Here is a 17,207-nt window from a genome sequence, read left to right on the forward strand (position 1 = left end):
AGATTCTGCACTGACACTGGATTTGCACAAAAATCCCGGTTGGAATCCTCACAGCTGCCTGGCTCCGAGTCCATGCCCTGTCCTGGACCTTCACCACGTGTTCCTGCAGTCAGGGCTTGGGGAAAATTTGGGATGAAGATGCCCGGGATGCTCTGACATTTCCCACACGTCCTGGCAGGGAAGGATGAACACTGACTCCGGAATGCGGAGCTGGAACCTGGAGCCCCTGGGCCTTGTGGCTCTGAACCCCCTTTGGAGCACCCCCAGCATGGCTGGGAAGTGGCTGGGAATGCCAGTGCTGGTCCTTGTCCCGGGATTTGGCCCCAGATGCACATGGAAAACAGGTGGATGCTGATCCCAGGGACCTCCTCCCCCAGCTCCCACAGCCCCTTTCTGGGAGCGACAAATCCCAAGGGGGCCTTGAGGTCTCCCTCTGCTCCTATGGTTCCCTGTGGATGGTCAGGACTTCCTGGGCAGCACCATCCACCCATCCACCCATCCATCTACCCATCCACCCATCCATCCATCCACCCATCCCTCCACCCATCCATCCATCCACCCATCCCTCCATCCATCCCGGAGGTTGCACACAAGCTGAGGAAGCTCCCCCATGGAAGTCTCTGCTCCAGAGCGAGCTCTGGCTGTTGGCATGGGCTGGGCAAGGTCAACCTGGGCCCTTGGAGATGGGGACACGGAAAATCAGGATGAGGCCAAAGCAAGGAAGGAGGGATGAGGTGGGAAAACAGTGCTTTGGTGATGAAGGGTGAGATTTGACTCCAGATGATCTTCCTGAGCAGCTCCAGGATGGGAGATGCCACAGCCCCGAGAGGAACTGGGACGAGATGCCGGTGACTCTCCTGCCCTTTCCACCGAGCCAACATAAACTCATCCAGGCCAACAACTCCGAGCCAACCGGAGCGGGACACGCCGCCGGAGCGGACGGGTCCGACCAGGCCGATGGAGCACAGCCGGAAAAATGGGCCCGGGCTGGGATAAACCAAGGGGTGAGACGGGCTCCATTCAAGGCAGGGCCACGGGAGACTGGGATTCAGATTGGAAACGCTGGAGGAGCCGCTCTGGGGCATCAAACCCTTGGGATGGGCCAGGGAATAAATCCCTCGGAAGCAGCATCTGTGTCCACCTCAGACTGCTTGGTTTGGGTTTTTCGGGAAGGATCATCCAGGAGGAGGAAGGTGGCAGTGTCTGCTTCTCCACGTGCTGATCCGACCCTCCCAACCCTTCCGGCACGGCGGGATCCTCCCCCGCCCTGACCTTCCCGGAACCCGGTTTTGCAAGAGCTCTCCGGCTGCCAAACCCACCTCCGAGCGGAGGAAGCACCTGCAGGAACATCCTGGTTGGGCAACCGCCAGCAAAGGGGGGAGGGAAGGGGGTTCACATCCAAATCCAGCCTGTCCCCCACATTCCAGTTAAATACGGGCTCCTCCATCCCCTGGGAGAGGGGGAGTGCTCCTCACACCCATCCCTGGGAGGATAAGCCAGGCCTAGAACTCTCTAAACCGGCGTTAAAGCCTTAAATGGGGGGGGAAAGGGGGAAGTTCAAAGTCCCGAGGGCAGCTCTGCTGTGGATCCGGATCCGCAGGAGGAGATGGACAAGCGGGATCTGAGGGGATGTGGTGGGATCAGCGCAGGCACAGGGATGGTGGGCATGAGGATGGTGGGCACGGGGACCACAGGCACCCTGATGGACGTCACCCCCCCTTTCCTGCCCAAGGCTCTTCTTCCCTCACCCCTTGAGAAACCTCCCTGTGCCAACGGCGCCGGTTCCAAGGAAACGGGCAAAGGTTGCCTGGCAGAGGCTGAGCCGGTTCTGTATTCCCGGGAATGAGGAACGTGGACAAGGCACGGAGCCTCCGAGGGCTTCCCATCCTCTTCCAAATGCCTGGATGCCTTTTTCCTACCCAACATCCCGCTCCATTCTCTATCCACACAAAACCCCTGGGATTGCTCAGGAAGGCAACGTGTCCTTCCCAACCTTCCCATCCAGCCCGGCCTCGTGATGCCGATGGGAGACCCGGCCGAGGGATGCTCCGGGATCGGCACAGAGCATTCCCAAAGTCCAAGCTGGAGCAACCCGCTCGCAGGGAAGCAGCTCCCGCTGGGCTGCAGGGATCTGGATGTGGGGCTGGGGGGCTGGGAGCATCCCAAAGCCTGGGATTTGTTTCCCCATGGATCGATCGCTGCATCCCATGCGCCGGAATTCCGACGGTGAGCTTGGATCCCGATGGGATGCAAAGCCAAGAAGTTCTCCCTGGTTAAGTTGTGGTGTCACGGAGCCTTTTCCAGACCCAGAGCCCCCTGGGGGATCCCGGGATGTGCTTCCATTTGGCTCCGGCACCACCCGGATCCAAACCCCCAGGGCCCCCCTGGAAATCCTGCGGGAGGGGAGGGGGGGGAGAGCAGGGAAAAGGAAAGAAAAAGGGAAATAAGAAAGGAAAAGGAAAAAGGAAAAGGAAGGAAAATAAAACAGTGAAATAAAAAAGGCGAATGGAGCAAAATGAAAAAGCAAAATAAAGAGAAATGAAGGGAAATAAAACAAAGAGAAACGAACAAAAAAGGCAAAATAAAGTGAAATAAAAGAGAAATGAAGTGGGGGAAAAAGAGAAAAAGCAAACTAATAAAATGGAACAGAGAGAAATAAAAGAGCAAAATACAGGAAAATAAAGGGGAATTAAAAAGCGAAATAAGGCAAGAAAATAAAGCAGGAAAATGAAGTGAAATAAAGGAAATAAAGCAAAATAAAAAAGTGAAAAAGCAAAGTAAGGGAACAAAAGTAAGGGAAAATAAAAAAGTGAAATAAAACCAAAAATAAAGCAAAATAATAAAGCAAAATAAAGTGAAATAACAGAGCAAAATAAAGCAGCAAAAAATAAAAATAAACCTCCCGAAATTAAAGCAAAATCAAAAAGCCAAATAAAGCAAAATTATTAAGCAAAATAAAGTAAAATAAAAAAGCCGTAAAGCCAAATTAACCCCCCCCAAATAAAGCAAAATAAAAAAGCAAGATTAATAAGGTAAAATAAAACAAAATTAAAAAGCAAAAATAAAGGCAAAAATAAAGCAAAATATAAAAGTAAAAAACAAAATAATAAAGCGAAGTAAAGCAAAATAAAAAGTAATAAGAAAATAAAACAATGAAAATAAAAAACCAAAATAAAGCAAAATATAAAAGTGAAATAAAGCAAAATAAAGGAAAATAAAAAGCAAAATAAAGAAAAATAATCAAGTGAAATAAAGCAAGGTATAGCAAAACACAAAAGAGAGAAAGCAAAATAAGAGGCCGAAAATAAAGCAAAATAAAAAAGCAAAATAAAGCAAAATAAAGGAAAATAAGAAAGGGAAATAAAGCAAAATAAAACTGAGAAGAATCAAAAGAAGAACCCCAAAATAAAGTAAAATAAGAAAGGAAAAAAAGGGAAGTAATAAAAGGAAATAAAGGAAAGTAATAAAGCGAAATAAAACAAAATAAAGGAAAATAATAAAGCTAAATAAAGGAAAAAATAAAGCGAAATAAAGCAAAATAAAAAAGAGAAAAATAAAAAAAAAAAAACCCAACCAAAAATAAAGCAATATAAAAAAGCAAAATATAGCAAAGTTTAAAAACAATTAGAGCAAAACAAAGAGCAAATTACAGGAAAATAAAACCCAAATAAAGCCAAATAAAAAGCAAATTACCGCAGAATGAAAAAGCGAAGCGAAGGGACCCGAAGCCCCGCTGTGCCCCCCCATCCCCCGCACACCCACGGAACCCCGGGCGCCGCCCGCAGCGACCCGGAGCGCGGACTGCGCGGTGGGGTCCCGGCCCGGCGGGGGTCCCGCACCCCGTCCCCGAGCCCGCTGACCTGAGCTCATGGCGCTGCCGCGGCCGCGGCGGGAAAGGGCGGGACGGGAACGGCCGGAACGACGGACCTGTAGTCTGCCCCCCAACGGCGTCTGCAACCCGCCTCCAGAGACCCAACGGCCCCAATAAAACCCCCGGGCCCCCCAAAATTCAGCCACAGCCCCCCAAAATCACCCATCGGCCCCCCAAAAATCATCACACACCCAAAATCACCACACCCCCAAAAATCATCCACACACACCAAATCATCCCCACCCCCCAGAATCATCCACACACCCTCCAAAATCATCCACACACCCAAAATCATTCCACAATCATTGAGTTAAGAGGCCCCCAAAATCATCCACACCCCCTCAAGAGATCCACAGCCTCCAAATCCTCCAAGACCCCCAAAATCATCCACACACCCCCGAAAATCATCACAGCCCCCCAGAATCATCACACCCCTAGAGTACCCACAGCCCCCAAAATCATACACAGCCCCCCAAATTCATCCATACCCCCAAAAGCATCCACAACACGCCAAAAGATCCACCCCAAAATCATCACAACCCCCTCAAGAGCATCACAGCCCTCCAAAATCACCCACAGCCCCCCAAAATCATCCACACACCCCAAATCATCCACAGCCCCCCAGAATCAATCCACACCCCCCTCAGAGCACCCACAGCCCCCGAAAATCAACACCACAGCCCGACCAAAAATCATCCACAGCCCCCCCAAATCACCCCACAGCCCCCCCAAATTATCCAGCACCCCCCCAAAATCATCCACCTCCCCAAAATCATCCACACCCCCCTTAGAGCATCCACAGCCCCCCAAAATCATCCAAAACTTGCAAGGCCTCCCGTGGTGCTCTGACCCCAAAAAGGGCTTTGCCCCCAGCAGTTTGCAGGGAATGTTCCAGGCTCTGCCCCCCAGGAGGGGTTTGTGCCCCCAAATCCCTCAAGGGAACCCATCGGGCTCTGCCCCCCCAAAGTGCTTTGCCCCTCCTTCTCTCCCTGCTCACAATTCCCGCCTGGAAACCCCCTCCAAGGGAATTCCAAAGCCAATAATGGGGTGCAGACCCCACAACACCCCTGGATCAGCCCCCCCAGTCACACCTCGGCTTTTGAGGGGACTCCAACTCCTGCAAAACCACTGCCAGGAAAATGCAACCGCCCATCCCACCACATCCGAGCCCATCCCAAAACAAGGCACTTCGGGTTCCTTGCCCAGGGAGGGAGACAAATCCATTATTTTCTTCAAAGGTGAGGTGGATTTCCTCATTGGAGCAGGAAAACCTCAGGCAGGGCAGCGAGAGGCTTCGGATCCTGCTGTGTTCCCATCCGAATATTCCCAGGAAACAGGCCTGGATTTGAAATGAATAAGGCAAAAACTGGTTCATTTTGTCCCCAAAACCCCCACGTTTACAAAAAAAAAAATAGTGGGAGAGGACGAGGGGCATCACAGCTCTGTTTATTCCAGCTGTTGATGAGCAGCTCCTTGGATTTGAGCAGGGAATCGGGATTATGGAGCACAGGGATGCAAAATAATCATAATGTTGTATCATCACAATGATGAAGTCTCACTGTAATGGGATCAACAGCCTCTTCCTGGGGGATTCTCCACCCCAGGAGCCACGTGCAGGACCAGCACTGACCCAGCTTAACCTGAGACACAGAAATCTGGGATAATTCCACCTGGATTTTCAGTGGGAAGTCTCCAATTCACACATCCCACGTCAGATTTTGGGAATGAAACCCTTGGCTCCGGGGAAAGAAAGAAGTATTTTTGCATGAATGAAGGCAGAAACACCAGTTTGACTTCTGGAGGCAGGAACGAGCTCTTACATCAGGATAAAAACAATATGGAAAAACCAGCATAATTTCTGGGATCAGTCTTTCCCACCTCATCCTCATTCCCTGCCTCCTGGCAGCATCCCAGTGCCAGGATCCCAGCATCCCAGGGAGCCTCAGCAGCAGGACATTCCCACGAGTTTCCACTACAGTTAAGACCAAAAAATCATCAATTAAACAGCAAACCCAGACCCTCCCAGGAGTGCAAAGAATTCCATTCTTTCCTGGCCCTTCCCAGGAGTGCAAAGAATTCCATTCTTTCCTGGCCCTTCCCAGGAGTGCAAAGAGCTGCTCCAAGCAACAAACCCACCCCAGTGTGAGAAATCCAGAGGTAAAAACACACTTGTATTAAAGAGAGAGATTCAACCCTTAGAAATCCCATTCCATTAGGACTTGGAATAAAAATTCCTTAGGACTTGGAACAAAAAACTCCTTAAGGACTTGGATTAAAGATCAGGATCCCAGCAGGGTGGTGACAGGACACCTCGTTCCCAATGGAGCTGCCTCTGGGATTTTATTCCATGTCAGCTCCTGATCCTCACTTTGCTTTGGGATTTCAGAACCAGGATCCCTCCACCATTCCCTTTTCCCAGCCAGTTCCATTCTTTCCTGGACCTTCCCAGGAATGCAAAGAGCTGCTCCAAGCAACAAGCCTACCACAAATCTCCCAACTTTGAGAAACTTGGGGTAAAAACACACTTGTATTAGAGAAAAGAGAGAGATTCAACCCTAAGAAATCCCATTTAATTAGGTCTTGGAGTAAAAATTCCTCAGGACTTGGAATAAAGATCAGGATCCCAGCAGGGTGGTGACAGGACACCTCGTTCCCAATGGAGCTGCCTCTGGGATTTTATCCCATGTCAGCTCCTGATCCTCCCTTTGGGATTTCAGAACCAGGATCCCTCCCCCATTCCCTTTTCCCAGCCAATTCCATTCTTCCCAGAGCCACCCCAGCTCCTCCCAACGACCCCCTGGGAGGTCTGGGATGCCCCAATGCCGTTCCACATTCAGTAAATCACCGACTCCGAGTTGTTCTTTCCAGTCTTTATTGGAAGTGCAAACCTCTGGGAAGAACAACTCCCTGCTGGAAGCTCCTGTGGCTGCCCTGGTTGGAAGCTGTGTCCGGGTGGAGCCCCTGGGGGGGTTCCATGGAGATTCCAAGGGGGATACACAGAGGTTCCAGGGGGATACACGGAGGTTCCAGGGGGTTACGCAGCCGTCGCCTTCTGCTTGTAGGTTGCCATCATCTTCTTGATCTCAGCAATGGCCTTCCCAGGGTTCAGACCCTACAGGGAAGAGCTGGTCAGTTCCTCTGGAAAACCTGGAGCATCCTCCCTCCCTCCCCCTCATCCAAGTCGGAGTAAACTCACTGCTCAGAAACAGCTGGGAGAGGAGCTGCTCAACACCCCTTTTTCCCAAAAGCTGGAGGAAAATGTGATGTTGTGCCTCCTTTCAAACACTGGAGGTTCCAGGACGGATCCCAGCTCCCAAATATGCTGCTACTCATAAGAAGAGTTGGCAGAGGAGCTGCTCAGCCCCTCTTTGCCCTAAAGCCTGGACTCCAGCCTAACTCAGGCTGCATTTCCAGAGCTGGTTGAGGAGGGTCAGGACACCCAGGGCCAGCTTGGGCACTGCCCCGGGCAGGGGGGGCATTCCAGGGAGGTCAGGCCGTGCTGAGCCAGCTCTGCTCCATCCAGCCACCACTTCCATGGGAAGAGCAGAGCAGCCTGGAGCAGGCAGGGAGCTGGTAGCTCTCCTGGAGGCTTGAGCAGCAGCACCTCCCTGTGCCTGCAGACAAACACTCCCTCAGCTTTGGAGTCGGGTTTAATCAGCAACGCCGGGATCAAAGGGGAGAAGGAGCCCTGGGGACTTTAATGAAGCTCAAGCAGGACTGAATTCCACATTTTTATGGGTGTTTGGACTTCTGGAGGCAGGAAACAGGCTTGGAGCAGCCTGGCAGGGATGGCACAAGGGAGGTGGAATTATAAACAAAGAAAAGCTGAGTGTGGAGGCACTGGGGGGGTGAACAAGGTCAGGGCACAACATGGAAATGCTCCAGCTGAGCTTCCCTCAGGTTTTCCTACAAAACAGACACACTTCCATTGCAAAGGTCCTTAATCCTGCAGCACTGGTGCCAAAGCAAGCAATCCGAAGCCCAAAATGAGAGGGGGATCCAGTGTGGGACAGGAAATGAGCAGGAATTACCCCTGGTGCAGATCACACCAGGTCTTCCACACTGATCAGGACAGCCAGAACTAGGGAATGTGAGTGGGAATGTGTTATTAACCATAAATCTGCCTCACATTTCAGCCCAAGTGCTGTTTCCCTACATTCCTACGAACAGCCAAGTCTTGGGTTTCACCTTCCCCTTCAGCTAAGCTCTGGGTCACACCAGGTGATGAGCCAGCTCTCTAAAAAAGGAGGAATTATGTGCTGTCAGGGAATCACTCTGGAAAAATACCCCCCCAAATGAGCCTGAGCTCCTGACAGACACATCCTCCCAGATTCAGGCAGCTCATCCTCCCCACACCTGTGATCCACTCCAAAATTTCCCACTATTCCACAGCCCAAGGAACGACTCCACCACCAGGTGCAGGGAAAGGTTGTCTGGAAAGCAGCAGAGCTGCTGGGAAAGCAGAATTCCATCAGCAGGGTTAGATGGGATATTAGGAAGGAATCCTTCCCTGGGAGGGTGGTTTGGCCCTGGCGCAGGTTGCCCAGAGAAGCTGTGGCTGCCCCATCCCTGGAAGTGTCCAGGGCCAGGTTGGAGCAACCTGGGACATGGAAGGTGTCCCTGCCCATGGCAGGGGGTGGAACGGGATGAACTTTGAGGTCCCTTCGAACCCAGACCATTCCAGGACTTGCTTTGCCCAACAACAGGCAAAGGTCACTCAAGATGAGGACGAGGCATGGTCTGATTTGGGCAAGTTTGCTCAATTCTCCAAAGAAATTCCAGAGAGAACTTCCCTGGAGCATTTCTGGCAGTGCCCCACTATCCCACTCCTAAATCCTGGGGACAGAAAGGTCCTCCAAGCCCCAGCTGAGGAGGAAGGGATGCTGTGATCCAGCCCCTGCCCCAGCCCTGCATGCTCCCGGCTGCAGGAACACTGGGTCTCACAGGGCTGAGCGAGTCAGGGCAAGTTTGAGAAAAAGAGAAACCCAAGAGGATGTTTTCCCATCAGTGTCAAGCTGGGTGCATGGAAAGGAGCCAGGAACTCCAGTAAGGACATGGAGAAGGCTTTGGGGAGCCCTCGATGTGGCCTGACAGTACCTCAAGGGGGGTTATGGAAAGGAGGGAGAGGGACGGATTGTGACAGGACAATGGTTTAAACTGCCAGAGGGCAGGGATAGATGGGATTTGGGGAAGGAATTCCCCCCGTGAGGGTGGGGAGGCCCTGGCATGGGGTGCCCAGAGAAGCTGTGGCTGCCCCAGCCCTGGAAATGTTGGAGCAACCTGGGCTAGTGGAAGGTGTCCCTGGCTGTGGCAGGGCCAGGATGGGATGAGCTTTAAGGTCCCTCCCAACCCAACCCATGGGTGCCTGTCCGTGAGCACAGCCCCACCTTGGGGCAGGTCCTGGTGCAGTTCATGATGGTGTGGCAGCGGTACAGGGAGAAGGGGTCCTGCAGCTGCGCCAGCCGCTCCTCCGTGTAGTCGTCCCGCGAGTCGATCATCCAGCGGTAGGCCTGCAAAGCAGAGGATCTCACAGCCCAGGAACACTCCTCGGGGCTGGCACCAACCAGGGGGAGAGTGTAACATCCCACACGGGAATTCTGGGGGATTGGGTTGTTTCACCATCTGAAATACGGGTGCTGGGAACAGAGGGACCCTCACCTGCATGAGGACGGCGGGGCCCAGGTACTTGTCCCCGTTCCACCAGTAGCTGGGGCAGCTGGTGCTGCAGCAGGCACACAGGATGCACTCGTAGAGCCCGTCCTGGGGGGCACAGCACACTCTGTCACTGCAGGAACTCCCCACAGGGGCACTGCCACCAGCACCGCCCTCCCCTCCGGAACCGCCGCCAAACCCTTCCCTTTGCTGCTGCAGCAAAGCAACCGAAACAAGGCACACAGAACCCCCCCAGCCCAACCCAGGACCCCCAGCTCAGGGCCAGGAGCTGGAATTTGATGGTCCTTGTGGGTCTCTTCCAACTCAGGATATTCTGATTTTATGACCCACGTAATAAACCAGTGTTTGTGACAACAGGGGGAAATGCATGAACTGAAGGGAAACATAGAAGTTGCTTGATTTTCCTGCATTCCTTCCTTCCTTCCTTAAACCTGTCCCAGCGAGGGAAGGAACACAGAGGTCACCAGTTAACAATTCAAGGCCGTGCTACAGAAAGAAGGAAGAGCAAAGTCTGCCCAGCAGCCTCCAGGAGAGCCCGGAGTTTGTCCTTCAGAGCAGGCAAAGGAACAGTGCCAGCCTTCAGTCACTGCCCCATTTTTATAGAGAATAAGGACTTTTTCTTTCAGGCACAGAAGAACAGAAAGTTAGTCCTACACAGAAGTCATTCGGGTACTTTTAGTTTTGCTTATTTCTACTTGATTAAGAAAAAAAATCGCCCTGGACAGAAGAGAAACTGAGGAGCTGAGGGGCTCCAAAGTCTCTTTGTAGCTCCTCAACCTCCCCCAAACTAAAAGACAAGAGTCCAACTTGACTTCATTTAAGTATCTGAAAGTTATTTTGGAAGAAAAGGCTCATTAAATTCAGTTTTGGAAAATCCCTGATGCCAGAACTCCCAGCAGCTTGGAACAAGCCCTTGGAAAGCCTTGCCAAGAGGGAGGTCAGAGTGACCCCCCCTCTAAATTTGTCTCATTTCTAATTGCACCATTTCACAGCATTTACAGAAAAAGGGGGGAATTTTTCAGCTGGCACCATATCCAAGTTTGTCCTGCACCCAAAGGAAGAGCAAGCTCAGCACTGAGATCAAAGGCAGGTTCCCCAGCTGTGCCCGGGGTGAGGCAGCTCTGCCCTCCCTTCCAGGTTCCCTCATTTCTCCTGGAATGAGAAAGTGATTCCAAGGAGGGGGAAAATCCCTTCAGTCCTTACACATGGATCAGATAATGCTGGGAAGTGGAGGAGAAGAAATTGTTGCCTTTGGATAGAGATTCTCTCACCCTGTGGTTGTTCAGATGTCACAGTCACTGTCGACACCTGGGACTGGGCTATTATGGGATGTCCCTGCAGACACACACAGTGGGATCCTCCCAAAGATCTCTGCAGCTCAGGTTTTTCCCTGAATTCCCTTTAATCAGCCTCCCTTTTTGCTGTCCATATCCACCTCTGCTTTCCCAAAATGCAGCCCTGGTGCCTCCTCAGTGACAGCACTGCTGTGGAGCAGGTTGAGCTTTGGATCATGGAATGGTGGATCCATCAAGGCAGGACAGAGGGGAAAAAACCTGCTGATTTCCTGATCCTGACTGCAGCAGCCAGGGAAACCCACCCCAAAACTTACCCACACTCTCAGCTTTTTAAAAAGCTGCCATGGCCCAGACACCTTTCAGGTTCCTGGAGAAATTTTGGATCTCCACCACCAAAAACATCCCCTCAAAATAACGCTCTGCTCGAGACAGACACCCAAAAACCTGCACTCCCGCTCGTGTCTCCACATCCACAAGGACTTGGCTTTTGCCATGAGTTTTCCAGGCTGTAAATCCCAGCAAGCAGCGACACGAGAGCTCTGCCCCGCGCGCTGCAGGCCAGGCAGACACACAGAGCCCAGCCTTATCTGCCCTGGCACAGGACAAGCCTGGAGCCTGCCCAGCATCTCCACAACACAGGGCTGCAGTGGGAATGGGATCAGAGTGCCCAGGGCAGCCCCAGCTCCATCTCCAGGGCCAACACCCCCCTGGGCAGTGGCCCTGCCATGCCCTGCACTGCAGGGACAGGTCCCACCGCGCCGGGGCTGCGGCAGCTGCGGGCAGTGAGAACCTGCTGCACGTTAAGGTTTAAGCCTGGTCTTATCTGGGAGGGGTTTTAAGGGGGGAGAAGAAGCAGTGACCAGTTTCTGACGGTCTTCTATGGACTGCAGGTACTGCTGCTGGCCCTCCTTGGACTTGTCCTTCTTCTTCAGGTACGGCTCGATGGATTTGTACTGGGCATAGAAGTTACTCAGGTCCTGCGGGTCACAGGGCAGAGAGGTCACAGTTATTAGGATGAATTTTATACAAGTACAGAATATCCTGAGCTGGAAGGGACCCCCAAGGACTGAGTCCAACTGCTGGCCCTGCCCAGACACCCCAACAATCCCCCCCTGTCTCTCAGAGCGTTGTCCAAACCCTCCTGGAGCTCTGGCAGCCTTGGGGCCGTGGCACTGCCCTGGGGAGCCTGGTCAGTGCCAACCACCCTCTGGGGGAAGAACCTTTTCCTGATGTCCCACCTGACCCTCCCTGGCACAGCCTCGTGTCACACCAGACCAAAGTTCTGCAGGAGAGATCCAACACCTGCCCCGCTCCAACAAAAGGTGGCATCTCCTACCTCGACCTGCCACATTCCTCTGAGGGAGGACAGATTTAGTCACTGCAGACCCACCCAAAAACCAGCAGCACGAGGAACAGGTGAAATGGGAGACCTGATCTTGGCTGGCACCTCCCGGTGCCATCCTTCCCACCCCAACCTGCCTGGAACGGTGCCAGCCATGGTCCCAAGCTGGCACTCACCGGGACAAGGTCCTTCACCACGTACATGTGGGGCAGAGGGTAGATTTTGGTGACCTTGCTGAGATCAGAGTCGATTTTTTTGATGCAGGCCAGCGTGTTCCCCCCTCCAATGTTCATGGCACAGGAGCCACAGATGCCTGAGTGGGAGAAAAGCAGTAAAGGGTTACATTTGCCCTCTTAAAGAAGATCCTCTTGGTCCCAAACATTCCCCTGGGCTGCCTTGAAGAAACTCTACGTGAGAAGAGAAACGACAGGAGTTGCCACTGGGCAAACATGTTGTTACTTAAATAAAAAACAAACGCAGGAGTCGCTCTCATCAAAGCCCAAACACATTCTCAGTGGTGAAGCTCCTTCCACAACACAAAACAAAGTGGCTTGGACACCTCATGGCTTCCAAATCATTCATTAGGTTTTTCGGGAGGGGAACACACTGAGCTTTGCTCAGAGGTTTGAAGCACGAGGTTGTGTTGGTGTGAGGCAGCTAAAAATAAGATTATAATGTGGGCAACTGATGCATCTTCATCAGTTATGGAATTACAGGATTGTTGGCGTGGAAGGGACCTCTGGAGATCATCCAGTCCAACCGCCTGCCAAGGCAGGGTCACCTGGAGCAGGTGACACAGGAATGGGTCTGGAATGCCTCTGGAGAGGGAGACTCTGGGCCCTCCTTGGGCAGCTCTGCCACCTTCCACAGAAACAATTTCTTCCAGATGTTCAGATGGAATTTCTTGTACTTTAGTTTATGGCCATTGCTCCTCATCCTGTTGTTGGGCACCCTGGGAAGAGTCTGGCACTGTCCTCTTGGAGATATTTTATAGGGATTCACGAGATCTCCTCTCAGTCTTCTCCTCTCTGGACTAACCAGGCTCAGCTCCTGCAGTCTCTCCTCATCAGAGAGCAGAAAAATGGTCCAAAGCATCCCTACAATTCAGGACTATAAACCCAAATCCCTCAGACAGGAGGATTTTGGTGCCTGTGCAGAGCAGTGCCATGAGCTGTGCTGCCAAAGGTCAGAGGACAGACACTGCCCAGAGCTAGCAGCATAAAACAGCCTGATAAATAGATTAAATGACATCACTAACAACCTCCAGTAATACAAGGATCAGCTGAAGCCCAGGAAAGCCAAGCTTGACAAGAAAACCACTGCAGAAGTGTCCCAGATACTTCTCATGTGAGAAGGAGACAAATGCTGCAAGGGCAAAACTCCAGTTCCAGAGGATCTGCCCCATCCCAGCTGAGCTGAGTGCCAGGAACGTCCCTGCCAGCCAGCCCTGCTGCCAGGCTCCCCTGGCACTGCACCAGGGTCATTCCTCTCACTGCAGAAATGGTGACAAGTATTTTCCAGCCAGGGTTGCAGCCTCAGGACCACGTGCTCCCTGCAGGAATGTGGGAGCTGGGCTGTTTTTTGCCCTGCGTGGCAGAAAAGGGGCAAGATTGAACCAGCCTAGCTTGAAAACCTGTCTTCTCCAAGGAAAGTATTCAGGGCAATGCATTCCAGCTTGGGAATCTTTTGGCTATCTAAATATCAGACACTGAGAACAAGCATTCCCCATGGAATTCCTCCACCTGCTATGCAGATTCCAGAGGAAATGGCTGTGTTGGAGCTTTTCATTTCCATCCAAGTCCAAACATCTTTAGGCAGCAACTGGCCTTAAACTTCTCCTTGCAAACCCACCTCATTAAATCTAAAGCTGTTCCACAAAGGAATGCATTTCACAACAACCTCCCTTCTTGCTTTTCCACAACTCAGCATCCCAACGTGACCCCAGAATGAGGAGGATTTTTACAGGGAAAGTCACCCAACAGGGAAGTTTTACTGCAGCTCCAGACCTGCTGATTTGTACCTGCATGAGGAGCAGCCACAACAGAAAACCACTGGCTGCCCTTTTCCTCAATCAATCCCTGGGCTTAGTCAAAGGGCCAAGAAAAAGATTCCTGAAGCTATTCCTAGAAGTCCTAAGTGCTCTTCCAGTTACACCCTGTCTTATTTCCACAGCAGCGCTGAAACAGCCCCTACGAGTGGTTCCCATTCCGCCTCTGCCCCCTCAGTCTGGCTGCTGGAATCTCTCCTTGGATTTGCCCACGCAGCCCAGCACTGGAGGGCAGCAGGATGAACCAGATTAGGAGAGAAACTGGAACAACTGGGGCTGGTGGAAGGCAAACCCAGCTGAGCTGGGTGATTACAGCCTCTGAGCACGAGCTCTGCCTTTGCTGCTCCATTCACTGAGTGTTTCTTACACACAGCTGGGAGAGTCTTCCAGAGTTACACATCCACTGGCAGCAACAAACAGTATTCCAGGCAGGAATTCCAGTATTCCAGGAAAATCCTTCTTACCTTCCCTACAGGACCTACGGAAGGTCAGGGTGGAGTCCATCTCGTTTTTAATCTTGATCAGAGCATCAAGCACCATGGGCCCACACCTAAAGCAGAAAACAGGGGCAGTTGACCTGGAGAATCCACCCAGACTCAGGGCTGGACTTCTGGCACCCCAACTAAGCAGCACCTAAAAGGGTTTTGGGTCAGCTACAATTAATACGTATTTTTTGGCAATCCCAGGCAATAAAACAGACATTTCTCGATGAGGGTGGGAGTCAAACCCTTTCTCCTGCCGATGCCCTGAAGGTTCAGACAGCACAACTCAACCCCAAGTGCCTTGTACTGGTTCTCTTTGCTTTTGGGTCAGGCTTTAACAAGTCAGTCTGTCCCCATTAGTCACAAGAGACACATAAAACCAAACAGTCGTGGACAACTTCTGTAATTTTCTATCCAGCAGACAGGGCAACACCCAGAAATTATCCACCAGTGCAAGTCACACAGAAATCTGAGTCCTCTGTCACGGGGTTCTTAAGTAGGGGCTGGGGAATTTGTGTGTGGAACTCCTGGAAAGGGCTCGGGGTGAATTCCTGGGGCAGGAGCACGGCACCAGCTGGAGCTCAGGGAAATGCAGGATGTGTCCAGGAGGTTTCTGCACCACAGGGAATCTGAACCCCTTCCCAGAACCCCAGGGAAGCAGGAGCTGTCTTGGGGATCCCACACCAAAGTGTGCAGGTGGCTCCTACAAGCTTAATATGGCCTGAAAATTAGAGGCAACTCAGTGGGAACAAACTTCCACCTTCTCTCCCAGCTCTGGGACTGGGAGTTACACATGGAGTGTCCCTCTGGAACACTGAATCCCAGGATGGTTTGGCTTGGGAGGGACCTTAAAGATCGTCCAGTGCCACCCCCTGCCATGGGCAGACACCTTCCACCAGCCCAGGTTGCTCCAAGCCCCGTCCAACCTGGCCCTGGACACTTCCAGGGCTGGGGCAGCCACAGCTTCTCTAGGCACCCTGTGCCAGGGCCTCCTCACCCTCTCAGCCAGGAATTCCTTCCCAATATCCCACCTAAATCTCTCCCCTTTAGTTTCAAACCACATCCCCTTGTGGTACCACCTGCCCACATAAAAAAATCGCTCTCCCTCTTTTTTAGAAACCCCAAAATTTTCCACATAAGTAAAGTTTACTGAAGTCTTCAAGTCTTCAGCACAACTCAGGGACACAGATAAAACCTCAAAAAAGTCCCAAAACAAAGTGACCATTCCCTGCTGGGACACTGGCACTCAGGGCACAGTTTATTTGTCACACACAGGTGAGGGAGGGGCAAACAACCCCACAAAACCACAGTAAAATTTGCTATATAACTGATTATATTATCAGGGATTTTTTATTAATTATATTTAAAAAGATGTATTATTTTAAAATATACATTATATGATCTATTATATAGTTGTACAGAAATATATTATATAATTATAAGTATGTAATGTATTCTATAATTTTATAGAAATATAAAATACATTATATAATTTAAAAGACATCTATATTATAAAATTTTATAGAACTATATCTTCATATATTAAAATGTATTAAACCCAAAACGTTTTAAGTATATTACCAATAAATTATTTGCAATAACAAAATTATTATTCATTAATCATTGAAATTTATTCTCTTATCAGGACATGCCATCAGTGTCCCCTGTGCTGAAGACAAGCTCCTCTGTAGCAACTGAGCAGCACCTTCAGGGCCACACCAAGCTTTACCATTCCTTGGAGCTCAGTGAGCTGCTGACACCTTTAGTACCTGGAGAACCTCTTCCCGCAGGGAATACTCACTTGTTGAGGTCCACCTCGTAGGTCTGCATGCGGGGTTTGTCCCCAGCTTTGTCGGGGTCCCATCTGTAGATGGCGAATTTCTTGAGCCGCGGCGCTGCCGCCGCTGCCGTCTGGGCTCCCCGGCACTCCTGGATCCACAGGGAAAACTGCCCTCAGCTCCCTCCACGGGCCTTGGGGGCAGGGAACAGGGTGACAGGAGGCAGCACTGCTTCGTATTTGGGGATTTGGAGAGGTTTGGGAACATCCTGACAAGGATTTGTGGGAGTGGTGCAACCTGGTGATGCAAGCCCCCCATCCTGGGGCTCCCTCCTCCATGGGGCACTGGAGATAATCCCAAAATTAAGGGGCTCCCCCAGGTGTTCCTGCAAGCACCGTGGCCTTCAAACCCTGAAGGCTCTCCCTGCCCCCAAATTACCTCCAGAAGTTCCTAAATACTCCCTACCCAGCTCCGGGCCAACAAACCACCTCCTCCCGCTATTCCCCCAGGGAGCTTCTTCCTCCTCCAGGCCACCTTCCCATCTCACCTCTCCCTAAATCACCCCACATCCCTATTCCTCCTATTCTCACACCTCTTCCCAACCCCTTTCTGGTGTGTTTCCCCCTCTCACAATTTCCTGTCAACCTTTATCTCCCCCTAAACCATTCCCAGACCCCTTCCTGCTTCTCTTCGCCCCCAGACCCTCCTCAGCATCCCCC

General features: G+C 51.5%; 1 protein-coding gene across 1 annotated transcript; it reads right to left on the reverse strand.

The window, feature by feature from the left end:
- Window positions 1-6,726: 6,726 nt before the first annotated feature.
- On the reverse strand, window positions 6,727-16,806 carry SDHB (succinate dehydrogenase complex iron sulfur subunit B). The gene is made up of 8 exons (XM_029965232.1): window positions 16,786-16,806; window positions 16,512-16,639; window positions 14,693-14,778; window positions 12,358-12,494; window positions 11,700-11,816; window positions 9,530-9,631; window positions 9,259-9,381; window positions 6,727-6,983 (listed from the first exon to the last, which is right to left on the reverse strand). The coding sequence occupies exons 1-8, from the start codon at window positions 16,804-16,806 to the stop codon at window positions 6,906-6,908; spliced, it is 792 nt and encodes a 263-aa protein (XP_029821092.1). The 3' UTR covers window positions 6,727-6,905.
- Window positions 16,807-17,207: the final 401 nt, after the last annotated feature.

The sequence above is a fragment of the Manacus vitellinus genome, unplaced genomic scaffold (genome assembly GCF_001715985.3).
Source record: "Manacus vitellinus isolate BGI_N305 unplaced genomic scaffold, ASM171598v3 scaffold_92_pilon, whole genome shotgun sequence".
Taxonomy (NCBI): domain Eukaryota; kingdom Metazoa; phylum Chordata; class Aves; order Passeriformes; family Pipridae; genus Manacus; species Manacus vitellinus.

What these genes read in the sequence shown, in the direction of transcription:
- SDHB (XM_029965232.1), bottom strand. Translation starts at nt 16,806, where the DNA reads ATGGGGGGCTTGCATCACCAG. An exon ending in TAGAAGACCGTCAGAAACTG is followed by an intron (nt 9,632 to 11,699) that starts GTCACTGCTTCT and finishes TGTGCCCCCCAG; the next exon opens with GACGGGCTCTACGAGTGCAT. An exon ending in GCCCCGCCGTCCTCATGCAG is followed by an intron (nt 9,382 to 9,529) that starts GTGAGGGTCCCT and finishes TCTGCTTTGCAG; the next exon opens with GCCTACCGCTGGATGATCGA.